The sequence below is a fragment of the Dendronephthya gigantea genome, unplaced genomic scaffold, assembly GCF_004324835.1.
Source record: "Dendronephthya gigantea isolate DGI-Jeju-01 unplaced genomic scaffold, DenGig_1.0 000005F, whole genome shotgun sequence".
In the NCBI taxonomy this organism is placed as follows: domain Eukaryota; kingdom Metazoa; phylum Cnidaria; class Anthozoa; order Malacalcyonacea; family Nephtheidae; genus Dendronephthya; species Dendronephthya gigantea.
The window spans coordinates 2,609,993-2,629,080 of NW_021163015.1; the positions used below are offsets into that span (position 1 = coordinate 2,609,993).

Here is a 19,088-nt window from a genome sequence, read left to right on the forward strand (position 1 = left end):
GTTGCGTAATTGATGCAGTTTCTAGTTTTTTTTTATTAAAGCAGAGACTGTAGTGAGGTGTTGGTTGTGTAAAAGTACTAATTTATATCCATGCTCTAGCGTTCACTACTTCCTACAATCCCGCCCTACAGCTGATATAGTTAAGTGCTGACATGATCAACAATAGTTTGGGCAACACTTTACATAAAGAATTACGCGTCAAAAATTGCAGCTTCGTGGGCTCTAATGCTGCCGGATTTTAGGATACAATTCAATTTAGTCCGTATTAAGAACTCTTTTCTACCATGGAATGTTGTTATGTTAAATCTTCTCGTGTAGGTCTACCACACGACAGGCGAGAAATTTGATGCTGTTTTGCAAGTATACATGCAGGTGCCAGTATTTTGGCCAAAATTATGGGTTTTACACGAAACAAGGTCCGTTTGAATCTATGTTCTCAGAAACATGCATATGGACAAGTGTGGAAAATTCTCATCCGATATGACCACCAACGAATATTTTCGGTCGGGTTACAACTCTTCTTTCTTCATCACATGGTTTATGGTTCCCACGTGAATTTCGCAGTGAAATCATTCGAGCCTGTTATTAACATCTGCATAACAACTGCTTCGGATAAAAACAGCATCAGCTTTTGTATATTTCGTTAATAATTCATAACAACGCCAATTTTCACGGAAAGAAGAATGACGAGCTTGCTTACGTAAAGGTACAAAAGTTTAATATGACGCGTTTTTGGAAAAGATGTGCGCGCTTCAAAAATTAGTCAAATTGGGAAACAGTGGAAACATAGGCTTCCCTGTTCCTGGCCACCGCGCAGCAACCCGAAGGTATTTTTGCACGTTGCTCTGTAACTTGTTAGGTTATATGCTGTCAAAATATCCGTGCACACTTTTAAATATTTACATTAGGGATGTAAAACCAACCACTTCCCGTACGTGGAACAAGCTATTGTTAGCACTTAGTTAAATGACGATTAGGGTGTCACAGGGGTGTTGACGAGCACAACATAAAGACTTGTTCTTTGTTTTGAAAACGTATAGACTTAAAGCGAAGCTTCAAAGAACAAAGAGCAGAGATAACATCCCATGCCCGTGTAGTAGTGATCAAATCTGAAAGGAAAGCGTTCTCTAAAATAAGGGTATCAGTTAATCCACTTGAACCTAATATATTTCAATACTAAGCTCCTACAAACGTGACTTCAACAGTTAACCTTGACTTTTGAATTTATGTTTACGACCGATGAGTGAGTGTCTGAACCTGCGTTTTGCGTGCCCCAGCGCTGTTAAAAATAGATTTCATTTGATGAAACCTACTAAAATGATAAACATTGATGTCTCATGTCTGTATTTCATAAAAAAATTTCCAGGGATACGGGGAAAAAGCTAGATCGTGTTTCATGTAACCTGACCAAAAATAACCATAGTGAGTCACTTTACTTGTCACGATTTTAGAGCAATCTAAGGGGCGTTCTGATTGGTCGAGAACCAGTACTGTGAAACTGCTGGTTAAAGTGGTTATCCGACGTGTGAAAACAAGTTTGTTCTGTTTGTCAACTGATACATTATCAGCCACTTAGGAATAATTGAATTTCGCAGCAATCATGGGAAAATAAACTAGTCAAATTAGTATCATAGAAATGCTGAGGTATAAATTTCTCAGGTTCCTGGTACTCCCCTGTCGATAAACAAGTGATGTTGCAATGTCATGATCAACCAGGAGCAACCATGTGATGGTTGTCGGTTGAGGGCAATTCTATTGTTTTCGCACAATTTATCACAAGCCGATTTATTAAAATACGTTGAAGAATGCTGAGACGAATATTTAATATTTTACACAAAGACCTTGAACACAAGCTTACCTAATAAGGTAATAGTGAATAAGATTATCTGGTCTAATGCGTGATAGTCGAATAACTTCTGGTCTTCTACTGCGTTTTGTCATTAACATAAACATTGTGGTATTTTTCCCGCCCTCGATAGTTGTCCGTTTATTCACAAATCCCCAAAACAGTTGCCTGGTGTTTGGAAATGTTTTCAGAAACCGGAATAAATCTTTTGAATGTGAAGGAACTATTTGTTTACAACGGTTGTAGGCGACAACCATTCAAGGCTGGTTGCTAAGGGGTTGGTTTGAGGTAATTTCTTTGTCTTTATGATCAGCCCACAAAGATAGCTTGGCGCACGATCAAAGTTTGGCTAGACAAAACGACATTGCACGTGAGCAATGGAATGTCCTTAAATTTGATATAAAGCATTTTAAAATTTGTGAAATAAGCAATATAGATCTACTTGGTGGTTATACATCCGACAGGCGACAGTAAAACATCTTTTATGTTGGTAGAAGAACAAACCAGCGAGACATCTTTTTTGGATTAGTCATGTTTTAAGACATGCAAACTAGCAATATTCTCATACCCACGTCATATGATATCACCCACGTGCACCCCTTGTTCAGGAATGTGAACTTTCGATCAAGTTATATGCCATTCGTCCTGAAAAACGAGCCATTTTGCACTTCTTTTGTAAACGTCATGTAGACGAACTTGGAAAACAAGGAACAGTTGAGCATTTGGTGAGGATGTCACCCACAATAGTCACTCAAAAGTCTGTCTGTTCAGCCTGTGATTCCTAGCAATATCGTTCCTCGTTTATTTAATTCCCAATATGGTAGAAAAAAAAAGTAGAAATAGGCTGTACAAAGTACATGCATTTGATATGCCGTTCTTCAGGCCAACGGAAATCCAGTAATCTCGTCAGAAAACATTGAAGATTCAAGTTTTTTTTGTTTTTCTCCCCTCTAAAAGACCCCGGGTACACACCAAAGTTGAATGCCCTTCCAGTATAAAGGACTACATTGCATTTTGCCGGATAACTCTGCTTAAGGCAACGCTAGGATTAGGACTACAACAGGATTAGACGAAGTTTAACTGCCAATGTTTTGCAAACAATCTCAGTCAAGTATACGTGCAGCAGACGGCTGTGCTCTTCATAAAGTTCTTCCTCACTATGCCTTTTCATCGTTCCCGCGTTCCTACGAACACTTGTACCACATCTATAGTACATGAGGTGGGGTCCAAACCCGATATTGAGTTCTTCACAAACATTATTTCACCAGGGTCAGTGTAGTTGAAAGACACCATATGTAAAACGATGCCTATCAGATGTCGGGGGTTCACATGGAACAGTGTTTGTGTGCATGATTGATCAAAGAAATGATACTATATGTTGGAAAAGTACGCCGTAAACACGAAACGAATATTTGACTTCAGCTTGCAAGTGGCTACTTGACACGGAGCGAAACCTATATCAGAACTCAGAAGCTACTAAACCCAGCCGACACACATATACTGATATACTAATGTTACACAAAACTACGATTTGTATGTCTACTCTAGACAGACTGAACGGTTGAGCCTCCTAATATAGATTGGTATCCACAAGGGTACAAAAGGGTTATGACCCGGAGAGAGAAGTGTTAGAAAGACAATAACGATAACGCCATTTCAAGACAACGGTGGATGCAAACATCTATACCCACTGGCCACTTCAGTGTCTAGTACCTTTTAGGAAATCATCGTTTTGGAACGAAACAAACAAGCAGTGCTTTAGGTAAACATGTCAACAAACCGCGCACCGCGGCAGTGTTTTTGCACAGCGGTGAAAAAAGGAGACTGTAAACAATGACAAAATCTCTCGTTTTCTCTAACAAGCGATTTCATTTAATCATAGTATATTGCTCCGTAGCCGTAAGGAAGAAGCCTGCCTGGCCTGGTGTTGTTTTGTTGCAACTTTTTCCGACTGGGAAGCGAGGATAAATGATAGTAAGGTCTAGAATGTTCTTCGAAAAAAGATTTCTACGTCCAAAATAATGTTTTTGGAGTGTCATTACAGGGAGGTTGATCTCTTATTAATCGGATGTGTTTGTAGGGTTATTCAAGGGCGAGGAAGCACTTTATGACACACCTCCATCACGGCATCGCGGTATTCTGTTTTATGTCATACATATTCAAGACCCTTTATTTAGTTTACCACACTGTTACTTTGAAAATTTGCCGAAACGATCTGACAAAGGCACGCGTTCCTTCTGGACAGTGTTACTCTGAGGGTATGCCGAGGATCACGACTTCGAATTAATTTAACCACAACAAACTTCCCTCTTTCAGTAGACCCCACCTAAAAACATATAGCTAGATATTCTAGTTATCCTACGTTCAGAGCGTGCACGAGATAGTTTGGTCTTTGGGGGAGCAGGGACACAAGTGGCATTAGTTCAGCAGTTTTCTTTGTGGTGTATCAAATCGCTGGCTTTTATTTCAAGTACTTTATTTACTACCGCAGAAGATAGATTGTGGTAAATGACAGGTCTCGGAACTCAAGTATTTGTATGACCTGATATGATGCATCACAATTTAAAATAGCATTTTTGAAATATGAGATTTAAAAACATGAATATTTGAGACATGAAAATTGTTTACATAATAGCAGGGATGAATAGTAGAGATGATGCAGGGTCCTTGCTGTATCACCGGGTGGAAATGGGGTTTGAAATGGAGGGTGATAATCACCCTCCATTTCAAACCCCATTTCCAAGCCCAAAAGCAGGCGAGCTAAGCTCCTATTTATCTTTGGGTTACATTCAAATCGTCATCGCAGGTTATACTAACAACAACAACCAATATCAGCATTAACACGCCATACTATTCCACCTTGTCACTTTCGTGTGCGATGTTTGATGTATCCCTGTCACCCTGTGTGATGTTATCATTTTGTGCCACCCAGGGAGGGGTAGAGGGGAGGTTTGTTCCAAAATGTCGGACGTGGTAAATACGAATTCCCATGAATCTTCTGGTAAACTCGATTTTTCATTACGACAGCCAAGATATGACCAGGTTTGTTGCTTGCAGATCTTAGGTTGCTTTCACCGCATTTTCCTTATAAAGAATAAGGAAATAAGTCCCCATGCTGGCCACGCACCACACTTCGTAGGCATACCATGCAGTATGTGATGTAGCAAATTGTATATAAATTGTCGCAAAATTCTCTAGCAGCTAGTGCAGTATATTTAAAACGAGCGTATGGTTTCTTAACATTTGAAGGCCACGTTTTGGGGACGATACAGAAGATGTCTGGATATAATTGACCCAAGGACATTGCTAGTTACAAAGGTGTGGCATATAACAAAATATAATGTACCATGTACCTGGTTTTGCTATTTATCTGTCAATCACTGTTTATATTACTTATGTCATGCATTACCATCACTGTTTGCTGGCTTTCTTCCTGAGATGAAGATTTACGTTTACCTAACATAATGTTTAGGAAAAAGAACAAGATTGTCTAAAGCTCTTAGAAGCATATAAAAATAATGAACTCTCTCCTGATGTTACCTCAGAGCAAGTATGTATTTGCTATTTTTATTCATAAAAATCTTATCGCTCTTTATCATGCCTTCATGTAACAGTCACTATACATCTAACAATTTGTAAATAATTTGGAATTTTATATAGTTATGGGAGGCAAGAAAGATTAAGGAGGTTTGTAAGACATTTACCTGGTAAAGAGTTTCTTAAAACTAGAATAGGATGGCACAACCTCTCTTACAAGTGAATATTTTCACATTCAAATTGTTGTTTTAATTTGTTAGGCTCTATTTCATCCAGATACAAATGAGAAGATATTTATGCCATTCCGAATGTCAGGTACAAATTGAAAATATTTTGTAATAAGTATTAAAGTAATAGTATAAGCACATTGTTGGTATCTTCTTTATTCCAGGGTTTGTACCATTTGGAACCATTACAGTAAGTGACTTTTCATAGACATGAAAATTATGGCGATTGCGAAGGTTCAATTACCTTTGGGTTATATTACTGTGTTTTATAACTGTAGTAACTGCACCAAAACATTTTAGGTTGTTGGGATGTTGCTACCAGCACCATCATTATCCACTGTTGTATTTTGGCAGGTATGAACAAATTTAAGAGCTTTGTTTTTGTTGTATTTTTGTTGTTTCATTGTTTGTTTGTTCATGTTTGTTTTAGTGGTTGAATCAAAGTCACAATGCTGCAGTAAATTACTCAAACAGAAACGCCACCAAGGTAGACACTGTCACACTGCCAGAAATCACCGGGCTAATTTATATCAAATGCATTTCTTATTTTATAAAACTTCACATTTCCCCTAGCCAACACCGACCAGTAGATTTGTTCTCAGTTATTTAACTGCCATTACGAGCGCTGTATCAATCGCTGTCGGGCTCACAGTTTTCGTACAAAAAGCGAAATTTTTCTCGCCCCAAGTTCGTCGGACACTACAAAGACTGATAGCATTTCCTGCAACAGGTATGAACTCTGACTATGACAATACAATCAAAATGAGCCAGGGAAAGGCTAAAAAGATCGCCAATGCATATAGCAATTCAAGATTTAAACTTTCCTTATGCCTGGACGAGGACCCTTAGGCCTTACTAATACTACTTCGTTATTTCACCTCCATTTCCAAAACAACCGTTTTGAGAAGGTGATTCTTATTTCGTGCTGTGAGTCTAATAAACGATTTCTTTTATTAAAGCTAGTGCTAACGTTTGCAATGTCTTGGCCATGAGAAGCAACGAACTTATAGAAGGCGTTGAACTGGTCGACGAGGAAGGTCATGTCAAGGGAACTTCAAGAATTGCAGCGAAGCGAGTATGGTTTAGTTCATTTTGTCTGGCTTTCTCACTGTTGTAGTCTTGTAAAAAGTAATAGCCGTCTTTGTTCCTGGTTTAAGATCAAGTCAGTTCCTACCTCAATTCTCCTGCTTCAGAAACGTAACTGATTAGTGTTTTCATCTCTCTTACCAATGTATCTTGCAGTCTAAACTAAATATTGATGACGATGTATGTACTCTCATTTCCAGGCAATATTTGAAACTATTATCACAAGAGTTTTCTTGTCTGGCACGGTTCTTTGTACCCCAGCTCTTATTATGACTGCCTTAGAAAGGTAAATATTCTTATATATTGGAAAGGGTTCAGACTAATTTGGATTTAATATTATTACTAGTTTCAAGGTTCACTATACGACTCGTCTATTTTTTGCTGCAAGCTAATTTCTTTGTTCTTTTTGTCTAAATTTGAGTCTTTTTCCATATTCCTTTCTAGAACAAAGTTCCTAAGAAAGAACCCTAGATTCATCCTACCAACTCAGGCCATTGCCTGTATTCTGTCATTTGGTATCGCTCTGCCTTTTGCAATCGCGCTATTCCCTCAGATGTCACAGGTAAGATTGATTGTTCCCGCACACGACAGTAAAAAATGGTGTCTTATGACTCCCTCTAATCCTTTACCAGCTGATTAAGTTTTAGCACATATAGAATTAAAGTAATTCCGAAATAATTCGTGTTTTAAACACGCATGTTTTAAATTGTACACGCTTTATAGTTACGCAAATCTTGTAAACGATTCTGCTCAAGATGAATCGATCTTGATTCGAAATATACAGAATAAATTTGTATTATGCTTTCATTTTTCGGAATTACTTTAATTCTATATGACTCTCTCTGCCTGGAATGTTCGTGACTCGTTTCAAATCATAACGATATACAAGAAAATGCGTATACTTTATAAGTAAACAAGCCAATAATTGAGTCTATACGCCAAGCTTGAGGTGCTGTGGAATTTTTCCTCTAAAAATAGATGCAATTTCTGGACAATGTTTTCGCAAAGCACTACACATAATTATAGTAATATAGGTCTCCTCGTGACCGAGGCATCGTCTCCAAATTCAGAGTAATGGAGTGACACGCGATCAACAACACTCTGCTATTTTTATCGAACTCGGCGAATGGTCAATATCAGTGCCAAGCAATTATGGGTAGAAGAATTGTTTGGAAATTTCCTGGTTAACAAAGCCAGCGTTTTCAATTGAAGGTTCTGGCATGCCAAGCGATTTTGTGAGGCGGGAAACCACATGATTGACGCGTTGTCGTAGTTCGACCATTTTAATTAAAATGGTCTTTCTTTGCTGGCATGCCATTTTCATTCAAAGCAAATTAAACAAAGTGATTTCCACTTGACGAAGATTCATTTCTATGGTGATAAAGTAGACGATTGGCTCGGCTGGTTTTCTGCATACCATAGTCCACACACAAAAATGTTGCCTTTGAATTATTATCTCAAGCCCGACAGACATATTTTTACGTTGCCTTGCTTGGATTTTGGCAAGAAATTTTGCACTTATGTTTTGAGTTTTCTGATACTGCATAGTATTGGTAAATGAAAAGCTAAACGTTTTTGCGTTGTTTTCAACGATATATTTTGTGTCTAAAAGACAAATACACGATAATATCACGTCAGCAGACATCTTTCTACACAGGAAACCCTTATGCTTGCTTCATTTATTTTGTTGTAGATAGACATAAAGGATACCGAACCAGAGATTCAAAAAAATTGCACTGAACTGATTTTGCATTATAACAAGGGACTATAATCAAGTACAAGTAAAGATATTCTACATTTTTGAACTTTCAACAAACATTACACAAAATACCATAACAATTTTGTCATTCAGAATTTGGAATGGGAAAGAAAGTCTTTCAAATTAGATAGAACTATTTTACAAATTTACCAACGTACAATTTAAAATTTTAAATACCAAATTTCGTTTCCAGTGCCTCTTTACCACACGTGCACTGTCGGAAGATATACGATACTTTGTAACTGGAGCGTTGTCGTAATACGTTTCCATGACAACGCGTGTAAAAGCAATATGGCGAATATTTTTGACGGCTTTGAGCGGCAGGAAGACGGAATTTGACTTTGTTTTCATCGCTGTTATATTTGTACGTCGTAAAGAACTATGGATCAATTCGGTACTCTTGAATTATGGTAAGAGGAGGTTTATTTGTGGTGAAAAACATTTAGAATAAGCAGTTCTGACTGAGAATTTTCAACCTCTCTCTCATCAGTTGGACGCAAGGTTACGCTGGTACGAAAGTGTATCATATGAAAAAAGATGTAATTTGTTATGTCTGTGGAAATAGTATCAAGTTTGTGAATACCACAACGAAAGAGGAATCGATCTTGTCATCAGAAGGCGCTGGGATCGCCTGCTTTGCGGTGAATCCAACAAATATGGCTGTTGGCTTTGCTGATAAATCAATGGGGCCTAATATTTTCGTATACACATACCCCAATTTAACTACACACAGAGCGAAACTCGAAGGTAAGAAGTTTAAAATAGGGTTAAAAACATGCAAAGAACTTCAATTTATCATTCTTTTCTTGTTTTCAGGAGGTGCACAGCTTGAGTATACATGTATGGCTTTTGCAAACAACACCAGCATTGTTGCCAGTTATTCTGGTATCCCTGACTTTAAACTAACCATTTGGTAAATGCAATTGTTTGTTAATATTGCTCACTATAGCTTGCAATGAGAGAAATCATTGCCACCACATGCTGTGGATCCTAAAATTTGCAGATGTGGTTGTTTTTAGGAATTGGTTGGAAGGTCAGGCGCTCTGCTCAATGGAAACAGATGGAATCTCCTGTTATGAAATGTCTTTCAATCCGTCCAGTTGGAAGCATCTGTTGTCTGTTGGTTGTGAAGACAGCGTGTGTCTGTGGAATATCGAGCAGTCAAATCAACGCTATCTTGTCACACCCATGTAAGAGCTAGACAAATTGTGACTCAAGGATTAGGGATAACAGTTGTTTGTAGTGGGATGATTAGGTTAATGAGGACTTGTTTGTCTCATGTTCTTATAGTGTTGTGAAACTTCCTTACATGGATGGTAGTTTTGAGATAGGAGAGTATGCAGACCTATCAACTGTTATAAGTCGCATGAGCAATCCATTATCATCGACCTCTGTGAAAATGACCAAAGCTGCAATTGCTGGCATTGATATCAAACGGTTGAACTCGTTTATACCAGGTAAGCTCATGAACCAGTGAATTATCACCAAGGGTTGATAGGTTGGTGGTTTGAACCATCATACACAAGTGTACACGTGTGTACATACATGTAACTAGGCTGTTATCCTAGCCACATCTGCTATCTCATTTAAATCCTCATCAATTTACATTACCCATTTTAGTGTTTCACCTACATTTCACCTACAGTATTTTTTATACCTACATTTGAATCATTCATAGGTAATGAAAAAGAGAGATGTAGTGCCATCAGTCATTGCTGGTCAAATGATAACATTGTGTATTTGGGTTGTAAGAAAGGTTTTCTACTCTCACTGGACTGGGAGTCAAATAAGCTGTCAATGTTAATGCATTGTAACATACATGAAAGCAAATCCAGTGAGAATCATCTGCAAATCATTGAGGAAGGTAAAGCTGCCTTAATTTACCTGAGGATAAAAGCTAAAACTTGTACATATAGGACATGTCTTTCTATCTATCTTTCTACATGCGATACAGCAGGAAATTATTATCTAATAACCAACTTTTGATCAAGCACAACAATAGGATTTATTTATTTATTTATTTCAAAACTTCATGTACATGAATAACCAGGACACATACATAGGCAGGTAACAACAGGGCTATAACACCCTAGCTAAGGCCACCCACCGCTATTTAAAAACGAAAACAGACAGAAAGACGGACAGACAGAAAGACGGACATGATCTAATTCTAATCATGATCTAACAGCAAGATGAGTCAAGTGACGGTTGGAATAATTGAATTGTATATCCTATATTTTTAGAGGAGTCTATATCCTCTGAATCTTGGCAGTCCATTTTGAAATGGAAAGATGGTTTACTTGCTGCTGGAAGCGTAAGATGACAATTATTTTGGTTTTTCAGTCTAATATCATTCTTAGACAGATTGTTTATCAAAAAAACACAAGACATATCCAGGTTCAATATTGATGCTTCACGTCTTCCTTGCAGGACGGTGTATTACGATATGTGACCATCGCAAAACGCAAAGGAAGAATCGAGAAAGCTGTTGAGCTGAATATGAACGTGAGCCATCTCAGCTCGTGGTCAGTTGATGAGAAACTCTCCGTTGCAGATGATGGGGTGGGTATGAGCATCAGAAATAAAACTAACTTTTAAAATAAAACTTTTGATGTTAAATAACCAAAAAAAGTGAATATAAAAATTTGACTGTATTCAATCTTATTCCAGGGCGCCGTCTATTTATACGATGAAAACAACACGGAGAATCAGTTGATGAAAGTTTTCGATGATCATTTTGGTGAGATCGTTGCAATTGATTGTCTTGAACATGGGGACGACTATGTTGTGGTAAGCATACATGAAGTATGCAATGCTGATCATTGGGTGAACTTATGACCGTTTGTAATTATCTCCAATTATTTTTCTTCAGTCTTGCAGAGACAATGGTTGCGTTCAAATATGGTCAATCATTACATCCAAATTAATATCACAGATCAACTTAGAACACGAGGTGATGTATCAGGGTTGCATTTTGATAGTCGTTTCTGTTCAGATTGTTCTTCTCGACCATTCACCTCTCAAAATTGATGTACTCCATTTTATGTTTTCCTTACGGGAAAGAAAAACTTGAAAGAAAATCCGCCTTCTGCGGTAACCTCCGTTGAATGGAGTATTTTCATCTCCACAGGGAGGAAGACTGATGAAGGATCAATCTCACGTTTAAATAATTTCAACTCGCTTTCCATCTTGTTTTCTTGTCTTCATTCAGACGTCGTGTATGGCTTGTTGTCCCGCGTCAAGTATCATTGTTATTGGAACCACGACTGGTCATGTTTACTTCGTCGAAGCAACCACGGTGGAAAGTCCAAGAATTCTTTCTTGCGTCCTTCTTCACAAAGAACCCGTGCTTCATTTGCGGTGAGCAAAGTTTTGCCAGCTAGTACTAGTAGTGGTGGAAACAATTCTTCATCAAGCATGTGAATATTTGTCGAAAATACAATTATAATCGTACTTTGTTTTTTAGTTTTGATAAATTTGGTCAAGTCCTGATCACCGCTTCAAGCGATGGTCATGTTTTTGTTGTCGACCCCAGAGTTACAACTGATTTCAAAGTTCTTGGACACACTGGTAAATATGGATACAATTCAGCTACAAATTAGATTCATTACTTTAGCCCGTATTATAATTACAGTAACAGTCGGGTGAAGCACTGAATCTTTTGTTGATTCTTTTGCTCTTACAAAGGAGTTAAATAGATTCCGGTAACCATTTTTATAATATCGTGTTAGATATTTCTGGATATGTTGCTGATGTTAGTTGCCTCAACGTGAGGGATCAGAATCGTCATGGACCGTACAGAGTTTGCGTTCTCCACAGGCCGAATGAGCAGCCACAGAGTGGAACAAAAATAACTTGGTTTGAACTGTCCGGCGAGATGGTGACAGGTACGTTCAGGCTGTGGGATTTATGGTGAGTGGGCCATTCGGGGGGATGTGGGAGGAAGATGTAGTAGAGAGGGGGATACTGTAAGAGGAGGGGGGGAGAGAAAATGCAACGAGGAAAGGGGAAAGGGATGGAGGGGGGAAAACACAGCGAGAAGGGGAGAGGAGACGGAAGATACAAAGGCGAAGTATGTGTGGGGGGGGGGGAGATACCAAGACGAGGTGGGGAAGAGGGGGAAATTCAAAGAAATGGAGTGGAAGATTGTTTGCTGTTGATTACTTGTCATAGCGTATCTACCATCAATTGTAGGGTCGACTCCATCGGCGATGAAAGATGCAACATTTCTATACAAGGATGAAGCGATCAAGAAAGCAAGTTGTGATATCAATATTATCTGCTACAGTTTGGTGTTGCTCCCGAACAATATCCTGATAGCATTATCACATCACGAGAAGAAATTTATTAAATTCAATCTTTCGGTTACGAATAAGGTAAAAATGAAAGAAATTCCGTTTCTTCCTGTTCTTACTTAACATCAACACGATAAGGTTACGACACTGTAGTTTGTTTTTCGTTCCTAGACGTTATCTGCAGAGATTCAAGACTCGTTTGCTGGTCATCAGCTCCATGGTGGCTACCTCACTGTATCACCACATTTAAGATGGTTGGCAAGTTGTGGTCCTGATGGTCATCTGATGCTTCGTGCTGTTGGTGCCCTGGTATGACGTTGGCATTTGACTTTGAGACATCCTGTATTTGACGTTGAGAATTTTTAGCGCACGGCGTTCCTAGCGTCCTTCAAATTTATCTCTTTCATTTCATTTCATTTCATTTCTACTTTTGCAGGATCGTACTTTAACCACTCCAACTCATCACCATGGCAACGGTGGCGCAACCAGAGCTGTGTATTCTGGGAATGGTCAAAGCATATTCACGTTCGGCAAAGATGACGTGCTGTCTTGTTGGCGGTGGAATTTCACACAAATGGGTAGGAAGTCATTGAAATTTATTTTACTTTTATGAATGCCATGACCTAAGTGAAGGACAAATTAGCGAGAATCTCAGCTCATTCTTCGACATCTACATAAAGTGGAAGTGAAGCAAGCTCATTCTGTTTTTTTCTCCAGGTAAAAGTAAAGCGTTGTCAGCATTGGACGCGTCTAAGACACGCAACTCGCAGCTTAGCAAGGTGAGATCTGAGCAGAACGCTGCGGCGAGGCATAGGGCCGAGTGGAATCCATCTGAAAGTCAGACGAATATGACTGGGAGCGAGTTACATACCGTGGATAGCGATCTACTACATCAAGGCCACGATATCACTTGGTTGGAGAGAGTCACCGCACAGGTAGCTATATGTTATAACGAGGCACTTGTGTCTCGGAGTGTCTGTTAGGGATTTAGAATTCTTTAAATGCAGTGCTTCTTGAGGGGAGGGCTCTTGAGGAAGGGGATGGGCTCCGATATCGGCTCACCGCCTGGTTTCCATTTCACAGTTACCAATATCCAATGCGTTTTCTTTAGGCACGTCGCGAGGAAGACGGAAAGCACGCGGAACGGAAAAAAGTGCTGAGGAAAGAACTACAGCATTTGAGAGAGCAAATTATGGCGTTGATTGAGGAGAACTCCACTCTGCCTGAATTGGAAAAGTTGGAACGTTATGAATTCAATCTGGATGAGGAGGAACGACAGCGATTGATTGCGTTGGGGGAACAGAATGTTAAACAGGTTAGGCTTGATACACACTGTGAGTTTACATCACAATGAAAGTCATTCTTGAGGCATGTTCACAATGGCTGCTTTTTCTGCCATTCGCGGTGCGATATTTATTCCTTTGGTAGATATGAATGAGTGAATAGTCATGCATGCTCTGATCTATAAGTGTCTTTAAATGAATATCTGTAACTTATTCACTCGTTCACATCCGCCAAAAGAAGAAAACCACTGCAAAAATTACATTAATAGGGTTTTGATGCGACGGTTGTCCTTGACAAAATTTGAGTTAAAATATTTTTCTTGTTAAGGTTCGGGAAGAAATCGAACTGGAAAATCTGGCGAAGATGTATCTTCGTAGCGTTATCAAGCAGGAATGTTGGGACTCAATGGTCGTGAAGGGACACGGTGTGAAAGGCTTCCATTCACCCCTTATGGTCACCAATTATCCCATGAGAGAACGAAGCCCCGAGGAACTACAGGAACTCGCGTTCGTTACCAGGCAACGGAATATCGAGTGCTCGGAAATGGAATCACGCAAGACCATCCTTGGGGAAGATAACAACAATGTCATCTTAGGTAGCTACTGCTGCTTTTCAAAAAGACTAAAACTAGCTGCAACATAGAAATCTTTTTTCCTCCATTTATTTACTCGTATCTTTGAGTCTTTTTTATTAAACAAGTTCAACTGCTTAGAAGCAAAAGTAAAATTAATTTCAGCGGATTGTAGGTAGTTTTCATAAAGAATGGATTTCTAGTTATTCCAGATCTTGACACTTGCTTTTTCGCTTCAGGCGACGATGATGAGGATGAGGCCCCGGAGGAAAAACCTGTCAACGATGCCGGGGGAATTACCCCAGCCATATACGGCAGTCGTGCGACAAGTTATGGCGGGGGCAATGAATTGATCGCTGATCAGTTTGATCTGTACACAACACAACAGAAACACAACCAGATTGTTTTGATTCAGGTAAATCATTCGAGGCTTTGATTGACCTTGAGAGTTGAGTGTCTCCTTTGGTTATAAACTGGATACTCATATCCGTACAATTTCTTAAATTTAGTAAAAATCATTAGGTTATATTAACTTACTTGGTGTTAATCCAATTCGCGTTTGGATTCCTAAACGTGTTTTATTCCACAACTAGGACGGCATCTACAAAATCAAGAAATCATTTAACTCCGTATTTGACGAAGTTTATCGCAACAAAGTGGCTGAGGTGAAACGCATCGAAGAAAAGAACGTAAGAATCAAGAAGATCTTGGGTGACCTCGGTTTGAACGATGTCATTCTTGAACCGGTGATGGATACGGATGAACGTCCGGAGACCTTACTGGATGTCAAGGACAGTGAGGTACCTTTCGAGAGGTTTATCACCAAGGAAGAACAGACTAAAATCGAGGAAGAGAAAAAGAAAGAGGAGGGTACGCCAGGCTCTCGATGTACTCTTTCACTTAAGATTGAAATCGTAAACTGGATGTATGATCTGGGATGCAGTGTTGAAGGATGTTGATAGAAGGGACATGTCGCAGCTCTCGGAAGCTTTCGTCCAATTGGAAAAGCTTTTCTATGCTTTCTAAAGAACCCAGCTATGCTATTGGTTGAAACAGAAATGTATTGTAAAGTTCAGCAAATGAAAATCATTCTTGCGAGGAGCTGCGACACTACCCTGATAGAAGCCCATTTTGTTAATTCACGATTGATTTTCTTGGTGGGAAATGGAACCCTGATAAATAAAAGCCAGGCAAAATACCTATTAACTGAAACATAATAAAAAGAAAATGTGTAAATACTTGTGGGTCACCTGGAAGTATTATGCTGGCCTCTTATTTTCATCATAGCATTTCATTTGTTTTGCCAGAACGTCGCCTTGCAGAAATGGCCGACAACGCGAGGGAACGTGCGTTGTTTCAAATGATGAAAGGTGTGTTGGAGACGAATCCTGAGGACGAGCTCAAGAAGGACCTGGAACGACCGGAGATCCTGAAGAAACCCGAGGAGGAGTGGGGCGAGGATGAACATCGCATCGCGAAGGAATTTGAGAAGAAAGAACAAGAATTGAAAGAACAGAGGGAAAAATACAAGAAATCTTTGGAAACAGAACTGAGGAAACATCAGGGGAATATTAACGAAGCTACGACAGCCTTTGACGAGAAATTAAATCAGTTGTTTCAAAGGAAAATTAAGACAGAGTTGACCATATTTCAGGTAGGAATTTTACACTATACCAAGGTACGAATACAGCAAATTAAATTTGACCAGGTACATGGTTCTTGTGTTATTTGAGCTCTCATTGATTTACTAGGGGATGCTCGTTTAACTTTAGTTTTACTTGTTCAATCACATAGGAAGAACTGAAGGTCCTTCGACTCACTGCGGCCATTGTCGCTGAGGAGGAACTAAACACTCGCGAGGAGCATTTAGTTCATGTTTTGGAAGAGAAGAAACAAAAAAAGGGAAGACTTGCTAATGCTCTTGCTGAGGCGAAGCGTGAAATGGCGATCTTTCGCGACGAATACGAGATTATGATGGCGGATGACAAAGCTTTGGACAAAGGTTTCAAGCGAGATTTCAGCGATCAAGATCCTCACAGTGTTGACCAGTTGTATAAACTGTTTAAACGGCGACCAAGGTAGTGATTGTGATGAAACTCTCCTGAAAACTCAAGCGGGGATGGTTTGGTGTGGTTGAACTAACCATTTAAACCTTTCTTTCCTTCCAGAGGTCAGAAAACTCTGAAGGCAGCCACGGATGTTCACGCTGAAGGCGAGACTACGTTCAAACAGTCTCACACGGGGATGCATTCCCTGGAGAAAGCAATGGCGGAACTTGATCACCCAGGGCACATGCCCGAGGGACTTGATGAACATGTTTGGCAAAGACTAGTGCAGGCACGAAGGATTAAAGTCGAGAGCGAGCAAAAGGTTTGCCAAGCAATGATCCAATCTGGTCGGTTAATACTTCATGTTCAGCAAATCCTAAATACACGAATTTAATCCTCAAGATTAGATTAGGATTACCCCTTAGATTAGGTTTATGGTTGATAAGAATTAACCCTAATCCTAAATCTATCCCTAATCCTAACCTAATCCCGGTTTAAATTAGCGTATCAATGGATTTACTGGACATGGAAATATTACTGTCTGATCTGTCTACTTCACTAGTTTGCGAGCGACTTCAACATTTTGAATTTCCTCCGCTCTAGGTGAAGACAAAAGCATTAGTTTTGGCCGACATGAACGCTTTTCTGCAACGACGATACGAACAGGACGAATCACTTCGAACTGAAATTGAGAGGCTCTTCAAAGAGTTACAAAAGTACGTGAAGATCAAAAAGTTGAGTTCTTGTTAGTACTTCATTTAAGCCAATCTTATTCTCTCTTCTCTTCTTCGTAGTTTACGCGAAGAAAAGACGAAGTTTATCATGGATTTGGAAGTTCAATTGCTGCTGAAACAAGGCCAGGTGAGAATGAAACAATGAACACATTAGAGTTACTGGTCTCATATAGTGTCTGGAGCGACACATGGACCATTATAATATTAATCCATCGCATTTTATCAATTGCAATTTCAATGTTGTTCTAAGGTCGAAGTTCCGCCAGATTCTTTCATCACAGATTACTCCGAAAGCGCTTTGGTTCATCGTTCTGTGATTGAGGATTTAAACGCGACAATAAGGGTAAGAGTTTATGGATAGGTAACAATTGCGTTTTCTTCGCAACGATTTCGCATGGGTTTCAATCAAGATTTCTGGTGTAAGCTAACTCATCTATAATGTTCTTTTGAAGTCGTTGGGAGATGTCAAAATCAACATTATGGTCGAAAGTAAAGATTTTAGGAAAGGGATCCATGCTTTGGAATGGTGAGTTGGCACTTGGCAATGGGAAATTTAGACAAACGTCCAATTTCAGCGAAACGTCAAATTTCAAACCTAACATCTTAGCATTGTGTAAGTCATGTCATGAATACTCTTGGCAACAAACGAGTCATTTCACTTCAGGGAACATAAGAAAATGAGGATGCAAATTGAAGATTTAGAAACAAGAGCTCGTGATATTCAGCTATTGAGGGTGACCAAAGACTTGCAACAGGTATACATAGTTACCAGGAACTTTACCATTCCAATCTATATTGGCTGGTAATTATTTATAAATATTGATTATTTTAAATACTAATTATTTGTGTTACCTTGATTATCCCGTAAGTACCTTGGTGAAGTCGACCAACAAGCTATTCAACAGAAAGAAGTAGCGACGTTGGAACAAACACTTCAATTGTACCACAAGGTAAATAGTCTTAAATGATACATACTAAATACTAATAAAACTACACATCACATTGTGTAGTTTTAAGCCTCTTTTGTGATAGCAAAAGCGAACGTCAAATTTTAACTTAGTTCTGGTTGAAATCTTCATTTCTTTCTTCTCGAAAAGTCTTTGGAAACTAATTTAATGCAGTCTAAGTTCTAAAGAAAACAGGCAAATATTTCGCCTAACTTGCAAATGTTTCTCAGACCCACGCGAGGAACGTGGAAGATCGCCAGCGAGTGATTCGCGATTTGAAAAAGGCGATCAGGAAAAAAGAGATTGAGAACGAAAGAATGGACGTCGACTTGGAGGAAATGGCGCTTAAAGTTGCTGAGAGAAAGAACGTCAGCGATCCTAATGGTCAGTGTACTGTATAATGAGTTTGTGTCACCGTGAGAGGGGAGGGAAGGGCAGTTTGTTTCAGTTGAGTAGTAACACTAAACCTCTGTCATTCCAGCCGAAAGTCAGGTGGAAGCGAACAGTGAACGAAGGCTGAAGAACATCGTCGCACGTCGTAAACTCGTCGAGTTGGCGAAGGCTCAATCACAAGAGGTCGCGGTATTGCGAGCTGAGGTTGAACGACTACGCATGCGCACATTCCCAGCCTTGGTACAGGTTGATCCATAGTTAAGTATTTTTGTGTAAGTTAAAATTTTGAGCCGGGACAGTGTAAATAGTTCTAGAGTGCTGTTCTTGTTTTCATTCATATAATATATTTATACAGTATTGT

The 19,088-nt window shown here is 39.3% G+C and overlaps 2 protein-coding genes across 2 annotated transcripts; both read left to right on the forward strand.

Annotated features, from left to right (window-relative positions):
- Positions 1 to 4,659: 4,659 nt before the first annotated feature.
- LOC114516388 (sideroflexin-5-like) lies at positions 4,660 to 8,488 on the forward strand. Its single transcript, XM_028535849.1, has 13 exons — positions 4,660 to 4,888; positions 5,096 to 5,164; positions 5,319 to 5,396; positions 5,507 to 5,533; positions 5,644 to 5,698; positions 5,775 to 5,800; positions 5,911 to 5,964; positions 6,041 to 6,097; positions 6,184 to 6,340; positions 6,570 to 6,685; positions 6,897 to 6,982; positions 7,141 to 7,258; positions 8,390 to 8,488. The coding sequence occupies exons 1-13, from the start codon at positions 4,808 to 4,810 to the stop codon at positions 8,465 to 8,467; spliced, it is 1,002 nt and encodes a 333-aa protein (XP_028391650.1). The 5' UTR covers positions 4,660 to 4,807; the 3' UTR covers positions 8,468 to 8,488.
- A 234-nt stretch (positions 8,489 to 8,722) lies between these two features.
- On the forward strand, positions 8,723 to 19,062 carry LOC114516385 (cilia- and flagella-associated protein 43-like). The gene is made up of 32 exons (XM_028535845.1): positions 8,723 to 8,865; positions 8,946 to 9,202; positions 9,272 to 9,368; positions 9,475 to 9,645; positions 9,746 to 9,912; positions 10,134 to 10,319; positions 10,699 to 10,769; positions 10,886 to 11,017; positions 11,126 to 11,245; positions 11,328 to 11,408; positions 11,667 to 11,815; positions 11,922 to 12,025; positions 12,187 to 12,342; positions 12,650 to 12,831; positions 12,922 to 13,059; positions 13,187 to 13,328; positions 13,468 to 13,685; positions 13,862 to 14,065; positions 14,362 to 14,629; positions 14,845 to 15,020; positions 15,199 to 15,475; positions 15,913 to 16,259; positions 16,400 to 16,683; positions 16,774 to 16,975; positions 17,257 to 17,369; positions 17,448 to 17,514; positions 17,638 to 17,730; positions 17,840 to 17,913; positions 18,052 to 18,142; positions 18,257 to 18,337; positions 18,565 to 18,718; positions 18,816 to 19,062. Exons 1-32 carry the CDS (start codon positions 8,837 to 8,839, stop codon positions 18,983 to 18,985), a joined length of 5,001 nt encoding a protein of 1,666 aa, XP_028391646.1. The 5' UTR covers positions 8,723 to 8,836; the 3' UTR covers positions 18,986 to 19,062.
- The last annotated feature ends 26 nt before the right edge of the window (positions 19,063 to 19,088 follow it).

Excerpts from the sequence above, each read along its gene's own strand:
- LOC114516385 (XM_028535845.1), top strand. The coding sequence starts at position 8,837 with ATGGATCAATTCGGTACTCTTGAATTATG. Across the intron at positions 8,866-8,945 it reads TTCGGTACTCTTGAATTATG|TTGGACGCAAGGTTACGCTG; the intron begins GTAAGAGGAGGT and ends CTCTCTCATCAG. Across the intron at positions 14,066-14,361 it reads GGGAACAGAATGTTAAACAG|GTTCGGGAAGAAATCGAACT; the intron begins GTTAGGCTTGAT and ends TTTCTTGTTAAG.
- LOC114516388 (XM_028535849.1), top strand. The coding sequence starts at position 4,808 with ATGTCGGACGTGGTAAATACGAATTCCCATGAATCTTCTGGTAAACTC. Across the intron at positions 5,801-5,910 it reads TACCATTTGGAACCATTACA|GTTGTTGGGATGTTGCTACC; the intron begins GTAAGTGACTTT and ends AAAACATTTTAG. Across the intron at positions 6,341-6,569 it reads GATAGCATTTCCTGCAACAG|CTAGTGCTAACGTTTGCAAT; the intron begins GTATGAACTCTG and ends CTTTTATTAAAG.